The following is a 27848-nucleotide window of genomic DNA, read 5'->3' on the forward strand; positions in this document are numbered from 1 at the left end:
TATCAAAATACTTTCTCAGAATGAAATGCTGTAGTTGTATACTTTCAATAAGCAATATACTTTTAAATGCAATAGTTACAGTTGTTGCAATAGGCAACACAATTTAAACACAATTATAACATTGAGCTGAATGGGGATTTTTAAGTAAATGCAATTTCAATTACTTTGCGTGTGATTTTCTTACTCAGGGTTGGATCCTGGATTCAGCCCTGGTTTATTTCCTGTAAACGGTTGAAAGAATTCGTTTTTCTTACACAGGCGATATTTAAGGAATATTTGTATGTTTCAAAAATCGACAGAAGAATTTCTGGCAAAAACCAGGCAATGTATCCTACGGAGGAAAATCAAGTTATCGGTAAGTACTGTTGTAATTACTTTTCAGGGTCAGTGCTGGGCTTCAAGATCCAGCACTGGGATCTCTCCTGATAACAGGTGAGTAATTTCGTTTTCGTTGTTCGTCTGATTTTTAGTGAATATTTTAAAGTTTCAAAACTCGACACAGAAGAATTTCCAAGTGAAACCAGTCAATGTTACCCTATGGAGAAAAAGTGAGTTATCGGCTTTCAGGTAAGTACTCGACTGGCAGAGTTAAGGTTCTGGGCATAGACTCAGGGGTCTCCCAGGGTCAGGTAGGTACAGTTGTTACACCCTCAGCGGCACAGGGGCAGCCAGGTGCAGAGAGAGTTAGGACCAATGTTAGCCTATGCGGGCAGGGGGCCTTTGGTTGTGGCTGCTAGCAGGCAGGCCACGCGGCTGTGGGAGCTGGGCTCCTGGTCACTCACACAGGGCAAGTGGGGAAGTAAGATAGGATAGAGGTTGCACTTCCAGGGGCACTCGGGCGGCTGGGTGTAGGGTGCTTTTGAGCCGTCGGACGCTCAATGTATTTCAATGGAGAAGCTATCAGATGAACAAAGGCTGCAAGCTTGGGGACGGAGATTCTTCAGGTGCGACCACCACTTCGAGAGGTAAGTTGGGAAGCTGTAGGTTAGGTAGGCACCCAGGAGCTGGGCACAGGGGGCCGCAGGGCGCCGGGTGCAGGGGTGTCTTTTCGAGTTAGGCAATCTTACCCTCTGCTGGTTGCGGTTGGAGGGGTCCCTGGTTCTGAGGCTGCAGGCGTCGTCAGGAGCGTCGAGGAGCGTCCTTGGGTGCTGGATTCTTGGTCACAGTCACCAGGGAGACGTCCTCATGGTCTTTGTCCACTCAGGCAGAGGCCGGGCTCAGCAGGTGCAGAGTGTGCAGGAGTCGCTGTTCCTGGCTGGCACCAGGGGTTTGTTGCTTGCGTTGAGCAGTACCACTGCTCGTGGGAGTCCCAGTCTTTTAGATGAGCAAGACAGTCAGGTCCTCCGGGGTTTTCGAGGTTGCTGACCACTGGAGACCCCGGGTTTCAGCAGGAGCAGGTTCGAGGGTCGACAGGCCTGTAGGGCTGGGGCCAAGTCATTTGGTGTCGTCCTCTTGTTAGCAGCTGCACGGCAGGTCTTCTTTCTTCTCGTCCTTCTTTCTTGTTTCGGATTCGGGATCTGAGGAATGAAGGTTCACGGTGCCCCTAAATACTAAATTTAGGGGCGTTACAGGTAGGTGAAGGTCAGGGGCCAATGGGTCCCTTCCCTGGGGTGGGTGCACCCCCTATCCTGCCACTCTCCAGTGGGAGGGGGACAGGAGCCTAGTCCTGATTGGGTAGGGCTCCCCCTCCTCAAGATGGCGAGCGCCCGGAGTTGTGCTTCACCTTGCCTCCCCCACCTGACAGGTGGGGTTGGCAGAGGCTGGCACTCCCCCTTTTCTCACTTAGGTTTTCCCGCCGATCTTCCCACCAGAGTGGGGGTAAGAACCGGTAGTACAGCAAGTGGCCTGGAGAAGCTCACAAAGGCGGCATGCCTTTGAAGCTTCCCATGCCCATCCTGGGGGAGGAGACCTAGCACCTTGCCCAGGACGTGCATTGTTGCAGACCCACAAGAGCGGATGTCTCTCTACCCAGGGGTTCAGCAATGTGTCTGCTGGGTGGCAGCCTAGACAGCCTCTCAGTCAGGATGCTGGTTGTTGGTTAGGTTCAGGGGGCATCTCTAAGATGCCCTCTATAGTGCATTTCACATTAAATCCCACGATGGAATCAGTGTGGGTTTAATGTGCTGAGAAGTTTGAGATCAAACTTCTCAGTCTTCAGTGCAGCCATCATGGTGCTGTGGAGTTCGTGATGATGATCTCCCAGCACCATATACTTTTAATGGCAGCACTGCACTTACAGTGCCCAGGAATGGACCTGGGTACTGTAGGATTACAGGGCTCATGCACCTGTACCCACACCACTGGCATAGGGCACCCAGCTATAGGGGTGACTGAGGTATGCCAGGGCAGTGTGTTTTGTGGGCATGGCACACAGGGATGTGTGCCATGTCGACTCTCCTTTTTGTTCTGCACCAAGACACTCAGCCTGCAAAGGCAGTGTGTGTTTGTCAGGGTACAGGGCCTCTAAGGATGGCACAATAAGTGCTGCAGCCCTTAGGGGCCTTCTCTGGTCACAGGGCCATGGGTACCTAGGGTACCATTTACCAGGGGCTGACACGTGGCCAGAGATGCCAGTTGGGTTTAGGCTTCATGCAGTTTTAGGGAAGGAACACAGGCCCTGGGCACCTGATTGGCAGGAGCCCAGGGCACACTCATTCAAAGTACATCAGCAATTCAGCAAAAAGTGGGGGCATACCATGCAAGAAAGATGGCACTTTCTCACAAAGGAGACTTAGCAGGAAGGTTAGATGTAAGCCACAGCATTCAGGGCTCAGAGGGCTGAAATAGCAGGAGGCTCAGGGGGAGGAGCACATCTGCAGGGAGCGAGCCAGGTGCAAAGAATCAACCACGTGGAAGGAAACAGAGAACCACCAATGAAGGGAAAACAAAACTGGGACTTGAAAAGGGGAAGGGGAAGGCAAAGAGTAACGAAACCAGCAGACACCTGATAGGGCACAGGAAAGCCAGGAGTGGAGTAGGGGTTGGAGCCAAGAGAGACAGAAAGTGCAGAATGCAGATATAAAGAACTCATAAATGCCATAGGATACAGGAATCAAGAAAAAGAATAGAGTGCCACCACCAGGATGTGACCGGGACAGGGTTTGGAGACAGAAAACACTACAGGGACCATGATACATCGTCATGGTTCTCACCTTCTGCCACCACACATCAATAACCTCCCCTTTCACCCAACAAAAAACGTGGCATCAGCATGATAGAGCTAATCTATGAGTGATTCAGGTGAGTTGGTGGCGGAGGAGTGAAAGTGTTTGTGTTCTGAAGCAAGTCACTACTGTATTTAGCACACAAAAAAGCTTCTCTGCTGCCTCATTTTATTCAGCAGTGAGGGGTCAACGTATCTGTCTACTAGAGCACTATCGGTGCAAGGGCCAGCCTTGGTCCCATGGCGGATAAGCGTGTGGTATATGTCTGTGAACTCCCCTTTCCAGACAGGTCGCATCCACAACCCTTCCTACCCTTCTCAGTGTCCATAACCACCCTGTCCCTGGGTTCCTCAATCAATAAATCAAGTGTTTGTAAAGCGCGACTACTCACCTGTAAGGGTCTCAAGGCGCTAGGGAGGAGGGAGTTGGAAGTTCCAGTCCATCAAGGAGGGGGTCTGTTGAAGAGCCAAGTTTTGAGGTTTCTCGTGAAGATTGGGAGTGATGTTGTCTGTCTGAGGTGGAGCGGTAGGGCGTTTCAAGCTCTGGCCGCGAGGAAGGAGAAGGAGGGGCCTCCCGATCTGGTCTTTCTGGCGCGGGGGACCACGGCGTAGGAGAGCTGGGCTGATTGTATGGTCCTTTGGTGTGCGTGGAATTTGAGTCGGTTGTTCAGGTATGCTGGTCCGGTGTTGTGGAGGGCTTTGTGTGCGTGGGTGATAATCTTGAAGGTGATTCTAGCCTCGATGGTGAGCCAGTGGAGTGTGCGCAGGTGCTGGGAGATATGACAGTGTCTTGGCAGGTTGTGGACCAGTCTTGCGGTGGCATTCTGGATGTTTTGTAGCTTGCGGTGAGGTTTTTGTTTATTCTGGCATAGAGTGCGTTGCCGTAGTCAAGTCTGCTGGTGACGGAGGCGTGAGTGACGGTCTTTCTGTGCTCGAGGGGGATCCATTTGAAGTTCTTATGTAGGAGGCAGAGGGTATGGAAGCAGGAGGATGCGACAGAGTTGATCTGCCGGTCCATTTTGAGCTCGGAGTCCAGGATGATTCCAAGGTTGCATGCGTGGTCCGTGGGGTTGGGTGGGCTCCGAGGGCGGGGGGCCACCAGGTGTCGTTCCAGGCATCGGGGTGTGGGCCCATGATGAGTACTTCTGTTTTGCCGGTGTTTAGTTGTAGGAAGCTGCTTTTCATACATTTGGCAACAGTTTCCATACCTTCTTGAAAGGTGTGTTTAGCTGCGTTGGGTTCGTTGGATAGGGAGAGGATGAGTTAGGTGTCGTCTGCGTATGAAACAATGTTGAGTCCGTGGGTTCTGACGATGGGGGTGAGCAGAGCCATGTAGATGTTAAAGAGCGTGGGGCTGAGGGAAGACCCCTGGGAGACTCCGCAGGTGGTTGGTGTAGGGTCCAAGAGGAAGGGAGGGAATCTGACCCGCTGCGTTCTGCCGGAGAGGAAAGAGTGGATCCAGTCGAGGGCCTTGTCCCGGAGCCCTGTGTCATGGAGTCTGCGTGTTAGGGTGCGGTGGGAGTCTATGTCAAAGGCCGCTGAGAGGTCGAGGAGGATGAGGGCTACTGTTTCTCCTCTGTCCAGTAGGGAACGGATGTCGTCTGTTGCGGCGAGGAGGGCGGTTTCTGTGCTGTGTTTTTTGGGAGGAGTCGAGGATGTTGTGCTCTTCGATGAAGGTGGCGAGTTGGCTATTGATGGCTTTCTCGATGACTTTCGCTGGGAACGGGAGCAGGGAGATGGGTCTGTAGTTTTTGAGGTCGGTGGGTTCCGCAGAGGACTTTTTCAGGAGGGGGTTGATCTCGGCATGTTTCCAGTCGTCGGGGAAGGAGGCGTTCGCAGGAAGCGGTTGATGGCATGGCGAACCATGGGTGCGATGGTGTCGGCAACTCTGTTGAAGATGTGGTGGGGCAGAGGTCCGTGGGGGCACAGGAGTGGATTGACTTCATCGTCTTCACTGTGTCTTTGGTGGTGAGGGCTGTCCAGCTGTCAATTGTTGGCTTCAGGGTGTCGGGGGTGGCTGGTGAGGGTTCAGTGTGGTGGTTGTCTTCGTCGAAGTTGTCGTAAATGTTCTTGATTTTGTGGTGGAAGAAGGTGCTGAGTTTGTTGCAGAGGTCTTGTGAGGGAGAAATGTCAGTAGACTCGCTGGTGGGTTGGGCGAATTCCTTGCTGTTGTGTGCGTGTGTGGGGATTCTGTCTTCGATCGCTGTATTTCTCGTATTTCTGATGAGTTGGTGGTGGGCGTTGGTGGCGTCTCTGAAGTTCTTGTGGGCTTCTGTGGATTTGGAATTCCTCCAGGCCTTTTCGAGGTGGCGGCATGTGCTTCTGGATTCTCGAAGTTCGGTGGTAAACCATCTGGCTTTCTTGGCGTGTGTGTTGTTGTTCTTCTTGAGGGGGGGCTATGGTGTTGGCGCTGTTGGAGATCCATCTTTGCAGAATTCGGGCTGCAGTGTTCAGGTCGTCGCCTTCCACGGTTGTTGGGGTGGAGTTGCTGAGTGAGGAGGGGAGCTGGTCGTCGGTGATTTTGGTCCAGTTTCTTCGTGGGAGCAGGTGCTGGTGTCTGTGGATGGTGGGTGTTCTGAAGGTGAAGTGGATGCAACGATGGTCTGTCCACGGGAGTTCAGTGGTGTTGTTGAAAGTGATGGAGCTTCCTGTTGTGAAGATGGGGTCGAGGGTGTGTCCTGCTGAGTGCGTGGGTTCGGTCACGATCTGGCAGAATCCAATGTTGTGGATGTTATCCAGGAGGGATGTGGTGTTGGGGTCTAGTTGGTTGTCGAGGTGTAAGTTGAGGTCTCCCAGCAGGGTGTAGTTGGTGGATACGATGGCTTGCGGGGAGATGTCTGTGATGGAGTTGGTGAAAGGTCCGCGGGATCCGGGGGTTCGGTAGATGAGAGTTCCTCGGAGAGTGGTGGTAGGGCTGGCCTGTATCTTAAAGTGTAGGTGTTCCATCAGGTCTGTGGGCTCATCGGGGAGTGTGCTCAGCCGGAGGGTGGATTTGTGGACAATGGCGATTCCTCCTCTCATGAGGGTGGGGCGGTCCTTCCGGGAGATCTGGAATCCTTGGGGAATGGCGATGGCGATGTCCGGTTCCGAGGTGGTGTTGGTCCAGGTTTTGGGGAAGAATGCTACGTCCGAGTAGGTGCTGTTGAGGAGGTCCCAGATTTTGGTGGCGTGTTAGTGGAGTGATCGGACGTTGAGGAGGATGCATTGCAGGGTCTTCGGTTCGGTTGTGTTCTTGCGGGTGGGTTGTGCTGGGTCCGTGTTCCTGGCGGTGCTGCAGGTGTGCCAGCAGCGGTGACAGCTGAAGGGTCTGTGGGATGCTAGCTTACAGTTGTTGTTGCGGCCAGGGTTGAGTGTTGGGAGTGCCGCTGGGTTGTAGCGTTGGCGGTGTGGAGGCCATGGGTTCCTGGCGCTGGTTTCGGCTGGGTCGCAGACTGGCGCAGACGGGCTTGCCTTTGGCGCACCTTCGGCGCGCTGGCAGCGCGCCCGAACAGCAGCTGCCATTAAGTAGGGGTTGGGGCGGGCTGGACAGCTGGTTCCTGACAGAAGCACTTCTGGAATAGGCCAGCAAGAAGGTCCTATGTGACAAAAGACAACTCCACTGCAGTCACCTTGTCAAGCTTGCAGTTGGCAGATTTATCGTATCTTTTTGACTGTCAACACATTTTTCAGGTAGGCTTTCCGTATAGTTAAAAATATTATATTCTATATTCACACCCAAACCTCAGAGTTATTCGTTCACAATTATTATGTGAGAAATAACAAAGGGTACACTTATAAAGCATTGCTTAGTTTTAGAATCACCTTTACATTTCCCACACATTTTTTTATAGCAGTGACTAACCATTCCATGACATAAACACGATCATTGTAACAATATGCCATGTAACGTCTGGTCACTTCCCACTTAAGCAATCTCAGTTATGGGATGGAAAAACTTAAAATCACTGGCTGCATCTGCTAGTGAGGGGTAAATTGCCTCTACACATGGAAAGCCCCCGGAGTGAGAAAGAAAGCCACCCTCAAGCGTTTCTTCTCTGGCAGTGCCCTTCAGGTTTGGAACACTCGCCCTACTCACGGGAAACGTGTTCTTTGCCGGAATCGTTTCAAAAACCGGGTTAAGGCGCACCTACTGAATAAACTAAACCACTTATGGCTCTATAAACCTCTTGATCTTCTTATCACGTGTCACATTTTAGTCTGCGGTTTGTATATGCTTTCTGTCCTTTAAACTACAGTTGCCGGACCTTTTGCCTACTTGGCCAGGCCAAGTTGGCCTCTTTGTTGGCTGAAACATTTCTAGATTTCAGTACTCTTTGTTACGCACATAAACTCATAACTTTGATATGTGTATGATCTGCTGATAATCTATTTTACAGTTTCCGCTTTTATGCAAGGTGCACTGCTTTAACAATGCACAGCGAAACAAATCAATGAAAGAGGAAACGAGTAACCAGCAATTGAAATATGATATCTATGTGCTATATATGTATTACACTACCTTGTAGGGGTATGGAAATTAGAACATGCATGATATAGTTTGCATGTATTGAAAAGAACAAAGATGCCTGTGGATTAATTTACATATTTATAACCAATCTGGGATAAGAAGTCTGTGCCCAAAGAGTGTGATGCCACGGGTATATGTTGCATGGCATACCAGCGGGTACATCCTAGAAAATGTTCGGCAAAGTGTCTATATCCAAGTTTAGCATGACCTGGGTGAAGATTTCTGAACATGCACAGTTGTCTCATTTTTGCCCCTGTGAAGATCCAACCAGGGCCCCTCAAGTCTTTTGTTTTTTTCATTATTGAAGGCCATGAATGGAGGCCAGTATGAGGATCAGAGTCTATCAGCATGTCTTCATTCTTTGTTGTACCCTATCATGACTCTATGTGAGTGTTTGTCAGAAAGAATCAGAGGCAGAGTGCGAGAGAAAGACAAAGAGACCCTGGTCCTGGGTGGGATGCTCTGGCACGGATGCTCCCTCAGGCTTTCTGGGTTATGGCTTGGCTTGATAGCAATGGTCTCTCGCAGAGCTCATGACGGAAGTACACACAACACACAAAATCCATGCAACACGCACCAACATACACCATACAACACACATATCAACATGTATAATGAGTGCTTAATTTGTAACAAAGAAATGCCAGGGCTCTTCTCAGGAGGTAACTACAGCTAGCACCACACATTGCCCCGGTCAGCGCTGCCAATGACAGAACCAGCACAACTACTAACAGCGCACTCCTACAGGTTTGACATCTTACACTAGTCCAGGCCAGCCAAAGCTATAAGAATGCCGTAGGTGGCTGATAGTATTCATTTTAATGTTTATTACATTAGTAAACACTGTGGTTGGGCTCATCTCAAAATTAGGCAGACAGCGCCACCACGTGGCGGATTGCTATTAGTGTCGGTGTTGGGAATTATGTACCAGTGCCGAGCAACGGAACCACCAGCTCAAATTAAGCACTATGTATAATGAAGAACAGATAGTGGCTTTTGGTCAGCCCCCATCAGCCAGTAGTTGTTCTTTACAAGGTCCATAACATCATAGACTTTAGGAGCTGTTTCAGGACCCCTGCTGAGACCAGGATTAGACTATCCAGGAGAACTGAATCTCTACAGGGACAAGATAATTCCAGAAGAGGGGTTTGGCATACACAAGGGAGTACCTGCAAGCTTGGAAGGAGAACTAAGGACAGAAGTTGAGGAGTAGGTTGAAATGGGCTGAGGTTGGGGTGCTGAGACAAGGCAAAATCTGTACAACAAACAATAGGAAGGCAATAAGAAAATAAGAAGCAGAAGAACAATAGGCAAACAGTCAGAAATAATAGTTCGTATGCTCCTTGGTAAGTGATCTATCTGTAACAGAAAAAGATCTAGCAATAAGGCAAGGAACAGTTAATCTCACAGAGTTGTGGAAGACACTCCTCATCTCGTATGGAAGAACAGTGCGGGGTGAGCCTCTGTGCAAGAGACACCAAGCCTCGGAACTCACTGGCACCTTCAGTCACAACAAGGTTTCAACATAAACTCGAGTGAAGCCAATGAAACAGAGCAAGTGGAAATGAATACAGAAACAGGGCTCAAGAAAAGGCACGGCCTGATTCTAAGAAGCAACAACAGAACTGAACAGGAAGTATGTAGAAAGATTTAAGTTCAAGATAAATAAGCAACACACAAATAACTACAGCAACGAAGCGCACAGACCTAGGAAAACACTGTAATACAAAGCTAGCAATATGCTCACAAAAACAGGACTGGAAGTAAGCAAACCGAACTTTTAACACAGAAAAACAAGACAATGAATCTGCATACAAACAAGGTGGTGGCCAGAAGTATGCAGACTGAATTTGTAAAACTGAGATACAACGAAGAAGGAGGGACTGTAACTACAAGAAAAAGAAAGGAGAAACTAAAATAGCTTAAGAGGTAATAAGAAAAATAGGTAACAAAGAAAGCAAAAGGATATAGAAACTAGGAGCAAGTTTGACAACATGCAGCAGGAAGATAGGTTTGGACAGATTCTCAGCATAAAAAACAGTTGCAAGAACGCTGAACACACTGCAGACATAGCTGGAATCTGAGAGGAGGAACAAAGGGGCAGTGAGAGAGCTAGGTGCATTAAATTAACGAGGTACTGTGAATTTAAAAACACACTTTTTAGTGAATTTGTTTTTAAAATTGAAGGTCTGAAAATGCCACTTTTAGAAAGTTGGAATTTTCTCACTTTATCCAGTCTGTGCCTCTGCCTGTCCCTAGAATACACATCTGAATTGAATGACAGTTGGGCTTTGTGAATTCAGACTAGACAGTTACACACAAAGGGAGCTGAGGTGTGCCCTGCATATCCTGATCAGACTGATGGTCCTTCCTGAGCTAGAGTGGTGGGAGGAGTTGACACTTGCAACTGAATAGGGCTATGCCTGTCCCCACACAAAGAGCTGCATACCCCCTGTAGTGTGTCTGGAGCCAGGGCCAGGAAGGTCAGGGTCTTGTGCACTACAAACACCTTTCTTTGAAGTCTCCCTACTTAAATAACTAAAATGGGTATAAGTACTGGACCTCTGACACCATATACTCGGAACACTTCTGGACTAAGGCCATTCTGCAGGAAGAAGATCTGCTGTGGACATTGCTTGCTGAGTGCACGACGCAACTACCTCAACTTTAATGCAGCCCGGCTTAGCCGCAGCGGCTCCAGAGAACCACTGCAGCCTGAGTCTCGACAGCGTGCCCCCGATGTCCATGGTACACCGTCTCGACTCTGACGCAGCTCCGGCCCTGCGTGAATCTAGATTGATGCATCACCATTTGTCCAGGGGTTCGACTTTGATGCAGAGGAATCGACGCTTAGCGCTCTCGACATCGACCCATCATCAATGTCATGTCACCTTCAGGAACTGAGGCCTCGCACCAGCAAACGATGCATCACTTCCTCTGCACAACACATGGTACGAGAGCAGCAAAGCTTCAACAACCCTGCCCTGCATTATGGAACCGATGCATCACCTGCATCAGCGATGCCTCACCTCTTCTGCATGACACATGGTGTTTGGTTTCTGATGCATCCATGGTACTGTAAGGAGGTCTGCATGACTCATGCATCCGGACCATGCTCCATCGCGACCAGACTGAACTTTTTGATGTGTCCCTGTCAAGCGCAACCAGATGGCCCCAGTTGGAGCTATAGACTTCTAAGTCTTCTCAAATATTTGAAATTTCATATCTTGACTTGTGTTGGAATTTTGAGGTGTTGGTCTTGTTTTACTCAGATAAATATTGGCTACTTTTCTGAACTGGTGTAGAGTACCTTTGTGGTGTTTTCAATGTGTTACTGTGTGTGTGTGTGTGCACAAATACTTTACACATTGCCTCTTTAGTTTAGCCTGACTACTCTGAGCCAAGCTACCAGAGGGTGATCATAGGTAAACTTAGGGGCATATTTACAAGCCCCTTGTGCCACTTTTGCCTCACTTTTCCCATGTTAAAAGTGACGCAATAGTGGCACAAGGGGCTTGTAAATCTGCCCCTTAGTGTGTACTACACTTCCCCTGACTAGGATTGTGGGTCCCTACTTGGACAGAGGCATACCTGTGCCAACTAGATACACAATTTTTTAGCAATCATGGAGAAGGCTGGCCATAGACATGAATTTAGCGGGGTGCAATAAAAGTCTAGTGGCTGCATTTTACACTATCTGACGCCGCTTGAGCAAGACCTTCGGGACACCTAGGTAAAGAATATTACCATAGTCCAACCTGGCAAATACCAAGGCCTGACATCCAAGAATTTTCCTTGGCTATCTTAGAATTCCAAAACAGATGGATGCAACCTTGGTGATCTGATGGCTCATAGACAGCTTGTTGTAAAGCCGAAAGCCAAGATTCTTGACATTGGGTACTGGAGTTGGAGATGCAGCCAGAACCTCGGGCCACAGATGAGATCCCGAAACCTGAGGTTGGTTGCCCACCAACTGAATCTCAATCGTATCCTCATTCAACTTGAGGGAGTTAGCGTTCATTCAAGTTGAAACTTTTGTAAGACAGATATTAAGAGCGTCAGCACTCCGATTCTCCTGAGGTGACAGGGAGACCACAATGTGGGTGTAGTCAGCATGTGAAAAAAAAAAGTATGAGACCGCAACTTTCCACAATATCCCCAAGTGGCCTTACATAAAGATTGAATAGGTTCCAGCTTAGGGCAGAGCCCTGAGGTATGCCAGATGATAATGGGTAAGGCTTGGAGCGATGCTGTTGAGTTTGTACCTGGAAGACATGGTCCTGCAGGAAAGAATTTAGCCAAGTCAAGGCCTTGTCCTGCACACCCATCTCCTCTAATTTTTGGAGCAGTATGTTATACTTAACTGTGTCCAAAGTGGAAAAGTGTCAAACGACCAAATCTAAGATTGCCTTTGCATCCTCAAGATTTTCACCTTTTAGGCTTCACATTTGAGGGGAAGTTGTATGTCGACACGTGCATGCCCATGGGCTATGTAGTCATGTGTGCACATTTTGGGACTTTTAGCCACTTTCTGGAATAGCCAGTTCGAGATCGGGTTGTTTCAGAGGAAATTGTTCATTACTTGGATGGCTCCCGGTTTGAAGGTATTTTCTTAGCTCTAACTTTGAAGGCGCATTCTACCCCGGTATACCACTGACATTTGCCTTCTGTTTTATCTTTGCGATATTTGGTGTTGTCACGTCGTTATTTTGCTAAAAGTACTACGCCTCATTTATGTTTTTAAAACAAAATTAAAAAATAACTTTTTTCACCAACTGATATTTGCCCCGCTTACCCGCACAAAAAATCAGCCTCCTCACATCCTGCGGCTTTAGCGGGAATCGAACATCTTTGTGTTACTCGCTGCTGCCATTGCTGGGGTTGGAATCTGGGGCCTGGTGTACTTCAGGGTTCGCGCTCTAGTGTAGCGGGCATTTGCATTTTCCTGCCTATTTCAGAACAGGAAATGCAAGCGCGCAGCCTCCCGGATTGAAGGTATTTTCTTAGCTCTAACTTTGAAGGCGCATTCTACCCCGGTATACCGCTGACATTTGCCTTCTGTTTTATCTTTGAGATGTTGGGTGTTGTCACGTCGTTATTTTGCTAAAAGTACTACACCTCATTTATATTTTTAAAACAAAATTAAAAAATAACTTTTTTCACCAACTGATATTTGCCCCGCTTACCCGCACATAAAATCAGCCTCCTCACATCCTGCTGCTTTAGCGGGAATCTAACATCTTTGTGTTACTCGCTGCTGCCATTGTTGGGGTTGGAATCCGGGGCCTGGTGCACTTCCGGGTTCGCGCACTAGTGTTGCGGGCATTTGTATTTTCCTGCCTATTTCAGAACAGGAAATGCAAGCGCGCAGCGCGTGCACACAGCGGTCGCGCCGATGGCGCACCTCCGGCGCGCCAGAGGCAAGCCCGTCTCCGCCCCGGAGGTGCCCAGTGCCAGCCATGCTGCTCACTGCAGTTTGAGTGGGATAAGGTACTTCAGGGAACAGCTACTCGCTTTGGGTAAGCAGGATGTAGGGGGGAATCACCATTCTACCATTGTCCACAAGAGATATGTAAGGAACACTCTAAACTGTGGGTTGATTAACTATAGATCTCTTGTAAAGCATTACCAGGAGATATCTAATATGATAGAGGATATGGATCTGGATACTCTTTTTCTTACAGAGACCTGAACCAGCACAGCCTCCTCGGTACAAATGGGCCTGGTGTGCCCAGATGGATATAAAATATTCCATAAACCAAGGGAAACTGGTAGAGGAGGGGGGGGGTTGGGGTGATTTTTAAGGAAAAGTGGAATTTTGCACCTCTACAGATAGATGATGTTATGGGGATGGAGATGCTGGGTTTCTCACTTCAGGAGACTAAGGGTAGATTACTTACGGGTGTGGTCTGTTACAGACAACCGGGATCCAATACACAATTCCAAATATTGTTTGACAGAATTACTGATTTGAGCGTATCTCATGCCAGAATGATTTAATTAGGGGATTTTAATTTACGGGACAATGGTAGCTTAGACAACCTTCTGAGAGATCTCGGACACCTATGCGAAAATCTTACACTGCATCAATTAGTAACACAGCCGACCCATTCAGGAGGACATATTCTGGACCTCTTGTTTGCAAACCAAGCAGAGACCGAAGTAGTTGATATACTGCCTCAGAATTGGACTGGTCATTCTCTAATTCATTTCCATATCTCGATACCCAGTTCAGAGGATAATAACAATCAGCCGTCTTATCGTAAGGCAAGAGAGTGGTCCAAGTTAGTGAGAAATAGGACACACCCAATCTTTCTGAAACAGAATTTATTCGCTCCCTCTGCCTCTGTAGGTGAAAACTATCAAATATATTGTGACCATATAATTTTAACTCTTGATGCAATGGCTCCAATTAAACAACTTAAAAATAGAAAAAAATCTGCTCCTTGGTATAATGATGAATTGAGACAATTGCGGGCAACTTGCAGAAAGGCTGAGAGGAAATGGAGGAGGGCATATTTGGAGCCTGCAAAGAAAGAACTACAACTAATACAAAATCAGTACAAGGAGTTAATTCTTAAGGCCAAAGCAGATTTCTATGCCAACTTTATTCTGCAGGCACCTAATAGCACCAAAGCACTCTTTAATGTGTTTAGAGAACTTGCTAGTCCAGCCTGCATGGGTAATAAGGTGGTCGCATCACAGAAACTCTGCGATGAGATTGCCGTATATTTTGAAGAGAAAATAACCAAAATTGTTGGCGATCTGCACTCCACTGCTGCTGACACTAGTGGTCAGAATTGATTCTACATGGAAGTTAGATGTAGGACCCTTGGTAGACCCTTCCCTGGAATTTTTTCAGACTCCCACAGAGAATTCCTTTAATCTTCTGGCACAAAGCGTGTCCTCAGGATCCCCTTTTGATCCTCTTCCTCATAAAATCTGGAAAATGTTTGGGCAAGAAACCTTTCCTTGGCTATGGAAGATCTGCTGGCAGTCTCTAGAGGAAGGAGAAGTACCAGAGGCATGGAAACCGGCAGTGGTGACTCCCTTGTTGAAAAAACCATCCTTGGACCCCACAATACCTGCAAATTTTAGACCTATCTCCCTCCTGCCATATCCGATTAAAATCTTGCCAAAGGCAGTTAGCAAAATTCTATCAGGCTACTTGGAGGAAAATCTTCTGCTGGATAGGGACCAATTTGGCTTCCGCCCAGGACACGGCACCGAGACTGCTTTGGCAACCGTAATGAACAATCTAAGAATGCGTGCTGACAATGGGAATTCATCTGTCCTGGTACTACTGGATATGTCAGCCGCATTTGATACAGTGAGCCATGCAGTATTGGTGTAAAGGCTGAAAGGTATAGGAATAAAAGGATTGGCCTTGCAATGGCTACAATCCTATCTGTCGATAAGACAGCAGGCTGTATCTTTGGCTCCGTTCACCTCAGATAAGTCTAGGGTACACCATGGGGTGCCACAGGGATCAGCAATCAGCCCTGTTCTTTTTAACATCTACTTACGCCCTCTATTCCCCATTCTTACATCATATGGAATTGATCTGGTCAACTATGCGGATGACACCCAACTGGTGTTTTCCCTTGAGGGGAAACAAGCAATACCCATGGATACTTTCCAGGAGTGTATGCACCAAACCGCGGGTTGGCTTAGAAAAAATTCCCTGCAGTTCAATGGGGGGAAAACTGAGGTAGTGTACTGTCTGGCCACCAGAATATCTCGACCAATACCGGTGGAGTTTAGGCTTACTCCCGAGGACGAACCACTGGTCCCTGTCAAAACGGTGCGCAATCTGGGGATCATGGTGGACGCCAATCTCCAAATGGAGTCACAGGCCAACAAAACTGTGGGAGTTTGTTTCTCTTTGCTGCGTATGCTTCGGAAGGTCCTTCCGTTACTGCCAGAGGACTCTCGGGCACTCGTAGTAACGAGTACAATCATGAGTAGACTGGACTACTGCAACTCCCTGTATTTGGGAGCACTGCAATATATTCTGCAGGGCCGGCAGAGAGTCCAGTCCACAGCGGCCAAGCTGGTGTTAAAAAGACAGCGTAGGTCCTCTACAACTTTAGCTTTGAGAGACCTACATTGGCTGCCTATTAAGGAGAGAATTGGTTTCAAATCTCTCTACACACAAAGCAGTACACGACCTGGGCCCGTCTTCCTTGCAGAAGATGTTTACTTGGTACACTCCTGGGAGGTATCTTCGCTCCTCAAATACAAATCTGATTACAACCACCAAATTTAAAAAATCTAAGATGGGGCAGAGCCTTTGGAATGACCTGCCACAGAACCTTAGACAGGCTAGTTCTTTGACCTGTTTTAGGAAGGCGTTGAAAACCTGGTTATTTCCTGGGGCGAATGATAGATCTTCTATTTGACAATTGGTCTCCACTGTTATGGTGAGTAATCCTTCAACCGAAGCGCCAGGATACCCGTAGGGTGACAGTCTGCGCTATACAAATTTCCATTCCATTAGATGACTTTGTCTTCCTGGATCCACCAGGTTCCCAGGCTTTCAAGTGTGCCCTGCAAGATTTCTAAGAACTAGCTAAAGTGGTGGGGATCCCAGTAGCCACAGAGAAAACTGAGGGCCGCGTCACTGGGGTGATTTTTTTAGGCATTGAGATTGATTCAGGGAGAGTATGCAGGCTCACACTGAGTAAAGTCGAGGAATTCCAGACAACCTTATTGAATTGCCGGAGTTCTACCAAAGTGACCCGCCATTAATTACAGAGGTTGGTGAGTCAGCTTAACTTTGCACTCAGGATCATTCTCATGGGCGGGTCTTTTCGAGGAACATCGCCAGGGGCATGTCAGGCACGAAATCCAAACATCACCACACTCGTCTCGCCAGAGAGGTTAGAAAGGACCTGCATATCTGGGCGGGGTTCTTGCAGAATTTTAACGGCTCACTGATCTGACCACAGCCGTCATTAAATAATGCTGAACTAGACCTGTACATAGATGTGCAGGAAGCGGGGAACTTTTGAGCTGTCCTAGGTAACAAATGGGGTATTCAACATCGGTCAGAGGATTAATTTCAGAGGGGTTTGACCATGAACCTAACATTCCTGGAGATCGTTTCCCATTAATGTGGCATTACATATTTGGAGGTCACAGTTCTCTAGAAGCAAAATAATTTTTTGGTCCGACAACATGTCAGCCGTCTCTGCCATAAATAACCAAAGAGTGCAGTGTCCACTTGACGTGCACCTTCTCAAATCATTGATTCGGCCCTGCCATGCAGAGAATGTACACTTCACGGCGAAGCATGTTGCAGGAGTTAAGGGCACAGTAGCTGGTGCCCTGTCTTATTTCAAGTTTACAGATTTCAGAAATCAACTTCCAGAAGCGGACATGGAGATGTCGCTTTTCCCCCATGAGCCTATGAAAGCTTGGTGCCCCACTGCTCCATAGCTGATAGCAGCACTGGCTCCTGGATCAAAGTGAGCCAATGTAGCTGCATGACAGACGTATCAGGCCTCCATGTGAGATGTAAAAAGGGAGGTCTATTTCAAACAGACAACTTAATTTCTTTTTTGGGTATCCAAAGGGAGCTGGGAAGTCAGTGGCAGCAGTGAGGAGGCAGCTGTCAGCAATTGCCTTCTTTTCTGGTCTGTGAGGGGTGGCAGACTCCACAAAGGACTTTAGAGTAAAAAGACCTATAATGGGTGGAAGCAACCTAGTGCCCAACATTTGGGACAGCAGGAGAGCGACTGATGTAGCCACACTATACAAGATCTTAGTTGTCTTACCCATATAAGATCTTCCAACTCTGAAGTCATGCTTTTCAGCTTGTCTTATTCCCTGGCCTTCTTTGGAGAATTCTAATTTCAGAATAAATAGCTAGGTCATTGGCTGACACTCAAGCAGGAATTAAGGGAAAGGATGTGGTCTGCATTCACAGAGCTTGTTAGTCAGGAGATCCAAAACCAGCCGCGGCCACTGCAGGTAAAATCAGTGAGGCGGTAGGGCCCGGTGGGGAGAGGGGATTTCGACTGACGATGATGAGGGAAAATTAATAATTTATTTAATCTTCCCTCGCCATCGTCCGTCGGAATCCTCCCCGCTGGGTTCCACCCCCCCGCTCTTACCTGCAGCGGCCACAGCTGTCCAAGACTGATGCCGGGGGTAAGGCTATATGGCTGCAGTTAGATGTGACAGTCTTCCCCCCAACTGTTTGCCTTCCTCCTCCACTTTTCTTACCTCCTTTTTGCTGGTATTAGGACACTGCACACTTTACTACTGCTAGCCAGTGCTAAAGTGCTAGTGTTCTCTCCGCTAAACATGGTAAAATAGGTTCATCCCCAGTTGGTATATTTAATGTACTCCTAAGTCCCTAGTAAAGTGGGAATACATGTACCCAGGCCTTGTAAATGAAATGCTACCAGTGGACCTGCAGCACTGATTCTGCCACCCACTTAAGTAGCCCTTTAACCATGTCTCAGGCCTGCCATTGCAGAGCCTGTGTGTGTAATTTACACTGCCATGTCAACGTGGCAAAACAACTTTTGACATGTCCAAACCTACCCTTTTTACAAATATAAGTCAGCCCAAGGTAGGCCCTGGACAACTCAGAGGGCAGGATGCACTGAATTAAAAAGAAAGCACATGTACTTTTAAGTTTTACATGTCCTGGTAGTGAAAAACTCTGGTTAGTTTTTCACTACTGCAAGGCCTGTCTCTCCTGTAGGATAATATTGGGATTACCTTATTACATTGTATAAGTGTAATTTCCAATTGGGAAGAGTAAAACCCTTCTAGTCTGGTGTCTTTGGAGTCATAATTTAAAATCCAAAATTATGATGAAGTTGCATTTTAACTAGGAATTCTGAAAATGACACTTTTAGAAAATTGCCCTTTTCTTGCTTTAGCCATTTGGTTCCTGTAGCATATCTCTGATCAAATGACTTTATGTAGTTGGCAGTTGGGCTTTGTGTATTCCTCCTAGACAGTCAAGCACAATAAGATTAGGTGTGTCTCAATGGGCAATCTCTGGCAGGATGGGAAGGAGGAGCTGGTAACAGCCTCACTTACACGTGAATAGACTGTGTCCTGTCCACACACAAAGGGCTGCATACCACTCTGTAGTCTCCCTCACTTCAAAGGCACCACTGTGCATAAGTACTGTCCCTCAGGCAACACCACTTCAGTACACTTTTGGACATGTAGTATGCTCCCAGGAAGAAGAATTGCTATGCGGCTTAAAGACTGCCAGTCTGCTGGACTCCTGCTCTGCTGCCTGCTGCCCAATTGCCTGGGTGAGAAGACCTGGACCTGCATCTCTTGACCCCAGAATCCAGAGTGACTCCAAGGGCTAGTTGGCTGGCCTCCTGACCTGGAGCTCCAAGGACAGAACAGGCTTCCAACCTCTGCACCTGGACTGTGGTGCCACCCCAGTCCTGGACCCTTGGAAGTGGGTCTACGGTAGGGCCTAATTTGAGCTGGTGGTTTCCGTTGCTCGGCACCGGCACTTAATTGGTTTCTGTTGCTTGGCACTGGCACTTAATTGTCGACAATGCACTTATGACAGTCTGCGACATAGTGGCATTGCTCATCTAATTTAGAGATGAGCAGAATAATGGTTATTTATGAATACAATGTACATTAAAGATTACTAATACCTGCCTTCCCAGCCATTCCTTTAGCTTTCGGGACCTGGAATAATCTGAACTGTTGCACTGAAAGGCAAGAGAGATGGTTAGTAGTTGTTATGGTACCGTCTGACAGCAATGACGGGGGCACTGGTTGGTGTAAGCTGCAGTGGCCTCCTGGTCAGGGCCCTGGCACTTATTATTCTACAAATTAAGCACTGGTCTACGGTGCTCGCCAGTAGAACTCATGCCTCTTCTCTGCTGAGCGACACATCTCTGAGCAGAACCGACTCATCTCTTCGACTGATCAGCGCATCCCTGAACAGAACTGACACATCTGCGCTGGAGCATGGATTGGGCCCGTTTTAAAAGGCTTGTATCACCGCCGCCTCCTGAATCTTGGGGCTGATGCATCAATTTAAGAACTGCTGCTGAGAGATGCTTTTCCCAGTGCAAGCTCCTCACATCCCTCATCGATGGCAGCCTCGTGATGACGCAGAAACTTTCCATCACAGCTTCATAGCTGATCAGAATTTTCGCATCACCTCTGCTGTGCCTCGCATCCTCGACACCATACTTTGTATCGTAATCCCCGATGACAGGATCCTCAATGTCGATGTAATAGGACCTTGCACCACAGCATTGCCGCATCTCAGAACCGACGCATCGCCTCTACTTCAGGATATATCCCTGACGCAGATCCACACAATGCTCTGCAACCAGGATTTAAGTTACTTTGTTCAGTGAGCCTCACTGGGTTCCTATAGCCGACCCGTGCTCCATCACGGTTGGCCTGTACTTGTGACTTTGTCCCGGTCCGGCGCGACCAGATATCCCCAATAGAGCTTTGGGCTTTTTGGCCATATTGTTATCTATAAACTTTGGCATTTAATTTCTCAGGTTCTACTTTTGTCATTTTGATCTTGTTTTATTTATCAAAGTTCGATCTATTGTCCTAATGCGGTGCAGGATTTTTTTGTTTGGTGTTTACACAGTTTTACTGTTTGAAGTATTGCACATATACTTTACACACAGTCTCTAAGTTAAGCCTGACTGCTCTGTGCCCAGCTACCAGATGGTGATTGCAGGTTAATTTAGGGGTTTTCTGCCCCTTTATCTGTCTAGGTTTGTGGTTGCTGCTTGACCAGGGCTCATACCCCAGTCAACCTGTAACCCAATTTCTAACAGGTACAGTTAAGGGAGGCACCTCATGTCATGGCTGTCCAGTTTCTCTGGCCAGAAATTACCTGAGAGTCAGACCGCTGGAGGGAAACCACAATTTCCTGGTGCATGCAAAAGGGACACCCACGGCTTGGAGGCAGTTCACATGGGTCTGCCAGAAGACCCTGGGAGTGGTGGGAGTGCCCACAGAATGTTGACTTCACAATCATTTAGGATTGGTGCACTAACAACTGCAGCAGGTATGAAAATGTTGCCAGAGGGGATTAAGGTTACTGGAAGATAGAAAGCCATTTGCTTTGAACTCTACATCCGACCTCATTTGGCATAGAATCATAGTGGTTAGCACCTTCTTGCCCACTCCACAAACCCCACCCTTTCTTTGGAGGGCAGTGAGTGGTAGCGTTCATTTGTTTGTTTTGTTAATGGGAAAACAGAGAAGGTGTGTTTGTTTAGGGATTCAGTAGTCAAAAGGACAGCAGGGAGGTTCCAAGACAGCATCTGGGAGGTGAGGCCTCAAACAGCACACCATTGGTTGGATGTGATTGAACTTAAATTACAACACCTGCCAGGCTTTTGAAGTTGGCTGGCTTCCAAGCCTGACAATCTATTCCTTCATGTCAAAAAGAATAAAATGATCACAATGGGGAGATGGGGAGTTCGTAAAGGGGTCATTTCCATGTTTGCCAAACTGAGTCAGGCACCCTGTAATTGTAGTCGGAGGGTATCTCTCGTAGGTGATGGTCCAGCGATGCTAAACCTGAGACTAATAATGTCAGTGAAAAAGCTAAACTTTCGGGAAGGTAGTTCTAAGGGTGGCACCCATAGACACCACCAGGCATGGGCTACTACACCTAGGTAATTTTTAATTCTTTAATGAAGAAGGCATTTAACTGAACTTGAGGTTTTGCTACAAACAAGCTTTGGGGAGGCTGATGAAAAAAGGAAAATCTTTGTGGAACAGGCTTGTTTTGCCAGTGACCTCCCTGCCCTTGGCCCACTGTAACTGAATAACAGTCCCTGATTCATGAGGGCACTAGGTTGCTCAATTGGCCCCCACCTTTGGGAGAAGCCTGTCAGGGGTGAGGCTGGTTGGAAGAGGGACTGGCCTGCTGGTGACCCTACAATTCTAGCTCTACCTCAGTGATTATGTGGGGTGTCACTAAGAGTCACGTGTGGCCCCAGCAGGGACCAATTCACCATGTGATCTCTAAAGGTGTAGGGATTTCTGATGTGCAACTTTATGTCATGTAGCCTTTTTGGACTATGCTGCCGCCAAAGGGGGATGTAAATGGGATATGTGCATTTTTTTGTTCAGTGATTGCTCTGTATTTTACTATATTGGACATTGTGCAGTGGTAATGGTTGCAGTTGTTGTTATACAACCTTGCTTGATGTGAATTAAATTTGCTACGTCCTAACCCAAGAAGTGAAGTCTGTTGCCTCTGTGGGTTAAGGGAGTACCAAGCAGTTTCTAAGGTAGACCCATCACCATTGCATGAGTGAGTGCTGTATGAGCATTTACCACATAGAATTCTCCTGTCACAACTAGTAATACTATCTCAAACTGGGCAGCAGCAGTCCTGTACCACAGTCCTCCCTGCTGAGAAACCTCTTGTCTTACCAAACCTCACCCCTCTCCTACCCACCACTGTCTCTGCTAAGTGAGAATAACAAGAGTTCTATTGTTTAGTATGCTCATCCCTATAGGGCTTTCCACACCCTCTGCAAGGCCTAATGGCAAATAACTCTTCTTTTTCAGTATGAATGAAGTGCTCTTCTTTTTCAGTATGAATGGAATTAGAGATTCAATTGTAGGTGACCAAGTTAAACTTCCTTGTTGCATAAAAAGCATTAAAGCTATGTTAAAACTAGAATGAAAAACCAAAGGACGTGTGGAGAAGATGTGATTATCGGATATAAGAAAATCTGACACATTTGTAGGCTCTGGTAAGATGTATCCTCTGACAAGAGGTATCTCTTGGGCATAGAGTATCTCCGGCTAGCAAGAACAAATATACTCTGATGGAAGCTGTAAGTTACAAAGAGGATTATACATGGATCTTTTTAAAATTATATATGTATATATTTGGTTTTATGAGAACCTTCTCAAAGATCCACAATAATACTACAAAAATATTTTGCTAATGAAATTTAGTATCGAATCACATGACCTCCAAGAGGGTAGGAAAGATTAAGGAAGGAAAGATCAAGGCAAAATCAAACAAAAAACTGTTACATTCAAATATTTAAACTTAACACTGTTACAGTTTAACACATACACTTTAGATTTGTTCCTTCAGTTTTCAGGATTACTTAGTCCCACCCATCAATGTTTTGTAATCCACATTCTTAAACCCTGTCTAATCTCACTAATACAGTCAACGGGTCTAGTGCTCACAAATGCAAGCGTAAGCATGCACAACTGCAGTTTGCATGCATTGCCACACTAAAGTCTGACCTCCTGGATTTGTGAATTCTTGTTTATTGATGGCAGTTGCGGCCGGCATGGCTCACGGGTGAGGGGGGTAGCGGAGGGAGGTGTCAGGGGTAGGAAGGTGTCAGGGGTGGGGAGGTGTCACAGGGGTCACCATGGAGGGAGTGAGCACAAAAAAAATATCACTTACCTTGCCGCTGCTGGGTTCTGCGTCTCTGTTCCTGCTCTGAACAGGAAGCCGGCAGCCAGGCTCCCTCCCCTAAGCAAATCACAGTGCTGCAATGCAGCAGTGTGAGCACCGTAACACGGCACTCAGCCAGGGTCTGGAGGGGTGGGCATGTTCTCCATGCAGGCTGTAATGTAGCCTGCATGAAGAAGTGAGTAAAGTGCGCATGACTGGTTTGGTGTCAAGAATTCCTGTCATGCGAGGGGAAGAAAACGGTAACCAGCGAAAACGGACTACATCTCCCAGGATGCTTAGCGGTTGAGAGGTTATGTAAACAGGAGAGCTGTTACATAACTCAAGGAAAACACGCCCTTATGTAAACAGGAGAGCTGTTACATAACTCAAGGAAATCACGCCCTTATGTAAGCAGGAGAGCTGTTACATAACTCAAGGAAAACACGCCCTATAAAGGGAGGAACCGGGAGGTACAACGCTGTCGGATATTGTGTTTACACCGACGTACCTGCTTCGTGAAGAGCAGTGTTCCGGAGTGGTGCTCCAGTAAGGCAAGAACGGAGGTAGGTCGAGTCGTTACTCCCTGGGCCGTGTCTTGCCCCATCGTCACCTGTGAAGGACCCGGAAGCTCTACCGGTCAACCATTGAGCTTCGCTTTTTGACTCGGCTGAGTCAGAGCGCAGTGGCGCTTTTGCTGGTTGGAGTCGTAACTCCCAGCCAGACCAGAGATACAGGGACTGCCAGCTGTAACGCACACCAGGAGGTGTTTGCCGCGTTACAGACTCGGAAGTCCACAGGATCGATCGAGCGGCTGCTCTCGGTTCAGTCTTCTTGCTTTTTGATTGGGGTATCGGTGACGCATCACCAGGAGGTGACTCCGCGTCCCGGTGCAGTCTGCGGAAGAGGTTGAGCGGCTGCTCCCTTCAGGTAGAGACCCCGGCTGGGTGTTTGCCTGACTCCTCGATTCTCCCCAACACTCTTCGTGCCCCTCACAGCCTACCGATTGGCATTGTCGGCCATTTCATTTCTGCCCTCTGTTGGCATACGCCGGGATCGGCGTATATGCAGAGGACGGTTAGGACCATCCGTGCGGTGGGCTGGTAACGTACTTAGCCTGGAGGATTCCAGTGACTATAACTTTTGTTTATTCTTTGTATTATTTTTGCCTTCATTAAAATAACTAACCCTTCACAAGTGGTTGCGTCCTCATTATCGTGTCTGTTAAACGATCCTGAGACGTTCAGGGCGTTACATTTGGGCAAACCACTCCACCACTGCCCTGCTCTGTGAGCAGTGCAGCCCCTCCCGCCCGCCCGAAAAGGAAACATAAAAAGATGATAACTTAAAGGTATTATCATTTTATCTTTTTGCTTCTAGCACCCACCTGCCCGCAAAGAAAACATAAAATGATAACTGTTTTTGCTTCTAGCACTGCTTGAAAGCAGTGGGGCGCCACTCCTCCGCCATAGCGGAGGAGGCGTCAGTGATTTAACGATCTTGAATGGCGATAAAGGAGGGTGAGCATCCTTTCCTTCAGGCGGTTTCCTTCAAGTTTTGCTGGACGTTTCTAGGGATAACGTGGGTAAATCACCACTACCAATCAGCTGCCACAGACCTGGCCCTGCCTCATTTTGTATACCCTCAGCCAGAAAATAAACGTCTGATTCATGCTGAGGGGTGGATATTATTCATCAGCTGATGGAACACAGTCCTCACTGGGTTGAGACAAAAAAGGTGTGATGGTGATTTTCTCTACCAGGATAGTTCCTCCACTAGAGCAGGCACTGCCACAGCTATTAAAAAACAATCACCGAACGGAGGAAGGGTAGTTAGCTGAAGAGTTGAAAAAGAAAGATTGGAAAATATGAGAAAGAAATGCCGAAATGGATGCCACCAGTCTCTGGAAGTATCCTATCCTGTGATAACGGAAAGAGGATGTTTGAGAACATGTTATAGCATGCACATGGTTTTACTGCTACCTGTGCAAATGGATCAACCACAGCAGAAACTATGACAACAGATGAAGTCAACTGACAGAACAGCTGTAAACAAGTTAGGCTGTAACACGCAAAAGCTGAGTCCAATATAGCTCTATACTTGAATGTGCGCGAGTATTTGAGCGAATATGTAGTTAATGTGATAATCTTTGCAGCTGCCATCCTCCTGTTGATCAAGGGCATCAATTTTCCAACAAAGAGCAATTGGTCAAATTCAGAAAGGCATTTTTACATGTATGTGCAAATTACTCATCTAAGCGGCTTGATTTATGAGAGAAAATTAACAATTGTAATTCACAAAATATGAATTTAACCTTGTAAAAGGATAGAAACATCATTAATATTACACCATTAAGATGTAATATTTTGAGTGGGTAAATCATCTCTTAGAAACTGAAGTGGGATATCCAGGGTCAGGATGCCCTGGAAAGTTTGGGCACATCCACAAATTCATGGCTTTGTGAATATTCACAAACATCTTAATAACCCATTCTCAACCTGGAAACTAGCATATATTCACTTTCATGAAGGACAGGAGTAAGTCAGTGTGCAGGGTGGAAAGGTGAAGGAACACTCTCAAAGTTGGTGTGGGTAGAGGAGAAAGGGTAACTCCACATGGGAGATTATTTTCTCCATTAAAATAGTAAGGTTCAATTGCTCTTATGCAGTGACATTTTTGCATACACAGTTTTACACTATGTACAGTTGTGCATGCAAGACTGTCTTAGCATGTACATAATTTCGAATTCACAAAATATTTCCAGGTGCTCTTTTGAAAACCTTTTTGTTTTTGAAAAATCTGTACCCTAAGCAAGCAAATAAACCTACAGCTGCAAACGTGCATATATATATATATTTTTAATCTGGCCCACTCTGCATAACTACAGTATATAAGGAGTTTCATTTTTATAAAAATGTGTTTTTGTGCATAGTATGCAGAGGATGCAGAATTAGAGGAGTTTGAGAAATGCAAAGCTGCTTCTTTATCATAAGTTAAATTATTTCATGGTGTCCACATTATGAAGTCAAAATCTTTTAACTAGATACTGACTGACAGTCTGGAGAGATTTGCTGACTATGTTTGAGAGAGAAGTCACATCACTAAAGCTAAACAAGTTACAACTCACCTGATCGGCTTTTGCTTCATCTGTACCCAGGTCCAGCAGTTAGACAGGAGATGGAACATAGTCCACTGGCCGGGACCACATAGGGTTGAGCCTGTTCTGTCTTTAAATCTGAAATATCAGAAAGGAAAAGTGTTCATTGAAAAATAAAATGAGTTGCATAAACAATGAGGAAATTGCAGATGCACATGTTTTTACATTGGTGTTCTCGCCGGTGTATAGAACCAAGTGCACAATGAATAATATTACACAAGTCATGGGCCCAATTCACTAACCTATTTTCACACCTAGGTATAACATAGGCACACAGTTAGTAGCATTGGAGGGCAGCATTCCATTCCTCATTCACCGAATCAGAAATTATAGGATTCCTCCTTATAAATGCATTAATTGAAGCTTAAAGTTCAGCCAGAATAGTGACATTTAAAATGTGAATCGATCTGCAGAGGAGGGTGGTGGGGTCCAGAGTGAAACATCTGAAAGAGATGAACTCCTATAACCTCAAAGAGATGTGGGTATTCCAAAGATTATTGCAATTAATTTCCCACTACAAACCAGCTGGACGCCTAGGGCCTGAGTTTGGCGGATGACATACTCTGTCACAAATGTGACGAATATACTGCCCACCGTATTATTATTGCCATTGAATATAATACATTTGTAATACTGCGGATGAGATAACCATTGAGGGCATGGGAAATTTTATATATTACCCTTTGGGTGAAGTAATTTAATTGCCACCACCACTGGTCGTATGGACCTTTGCTCGTCGACGAATAGAGTTTAAAAGGAGCAATCGTTTACATTAATCCTTCAGTAATCGCGATTTTCTTTTACATTTGTAAAGTAAATAAAGAGATTTTTATGAGTTTAAGATTTTTATAAATAATTCTAATACATTTATTTTATGTTATTCAGAAGTTAATAGACTTCAGTAATTGTTATTAAACATTCAAATAATCCAATAGTTTATATTTCAAAACAAGATAAAACACAATATTTGTAAAGATTACAGTCAAAATAGAGATAATGCAACAAGCGTGTTCCAAAAAGCAATTTTCCTGTTCTAATTTGATTAAGAATGGAATAAGGAGTCATTTCAGAAACCTAATAAAAGACTTCTGAGGAGAGAATAAATACATAAGCATTGAAGGCTTTGCAATTCAAAAAAAGAAATTGTTACGCTGGAAGGTATTCTCGGCTATAAATCAGCAGACATCTAATAAAAGGGAATGGGGTCAAAATGTAATATCTCATTAAGTGAGATCTGGTCTCAAGAAATCCAGGGAAGGATCTCCAGAATGCGACCATCTACTCTAGGAACACACGCTAATATAAACACAGTGAATCATTAATCAAGACAAGTATCACATTCTCTGTTCACAGCATCCAACTGGATTTCAACAATCTCCTGGGAGTAGGTAAACTCCCCAGTTTCTCACGTTTTCATGATAGGCCACAGATAAATTGTCCTTAAAAAGATACTTTGTTCAGATTTTGCGGTTCAGTTAGTTCTTCCCATTAATCATTCTTCCTGTTGTTTCCTCTCCTATTGATGAGAATCTCACTATCAGTTGTCTAATACATGCCAAATGCATATTAACTAGCTAAAATGGCTTTCCGAAAATTACAATATCTGCAG

At 46.5% G+C, this 27848-nt stretch overlaps 2 protein-coding genes across 9 annotated transcripts in view; one reads left to right on the forward strand and one right to left on the reverse strand.

Annotated features, from left to right (window-relative positions):
* Window positions 1-27848, forward strand: part of LOC146829091 (uncharacterized) — a 351679-nt gene that overhangs the window by 185332 nt on the left and 138499 nt on the right. The gene's annotated exons all lie outside the window — the stretch shown is intronic.
* ARL13A (ARF like GTPase 13A) overlaps window positions 1-27848 on the reverse strand; it is a 304644-nt gene that overhangs the window by 153923 nt on the left and 122873 nt on the right. For all 6 annotated transcript variants that reach the window (XM_085607727.1, XM_085607726.1, XM_085607728.1 and 3 more), the window contains one exon: window positions 26210-26317. In XM_085607727.1, coding sequence (XP_085463853.1) covers window positions 26210-26317 — 108 coding nt within the window. The remainder of the gene's footprint in view (window positions 1-26209; window positions 26318-27848) is intronic.

This window comes from Triturus cristatus, chromosome 5_2 (genome assembly GCF_964204655.1).
Source record: "Triturus cristatus chromosome 5_2, aTriCri1.1, whole genome shotgun sequence".
Classification (NCBI taxonomy): Eukaryota; Metazoa; Chordata; class Amphibia; order Caudata; family Salamandridae; genus Triturus; species Triturus cristatus.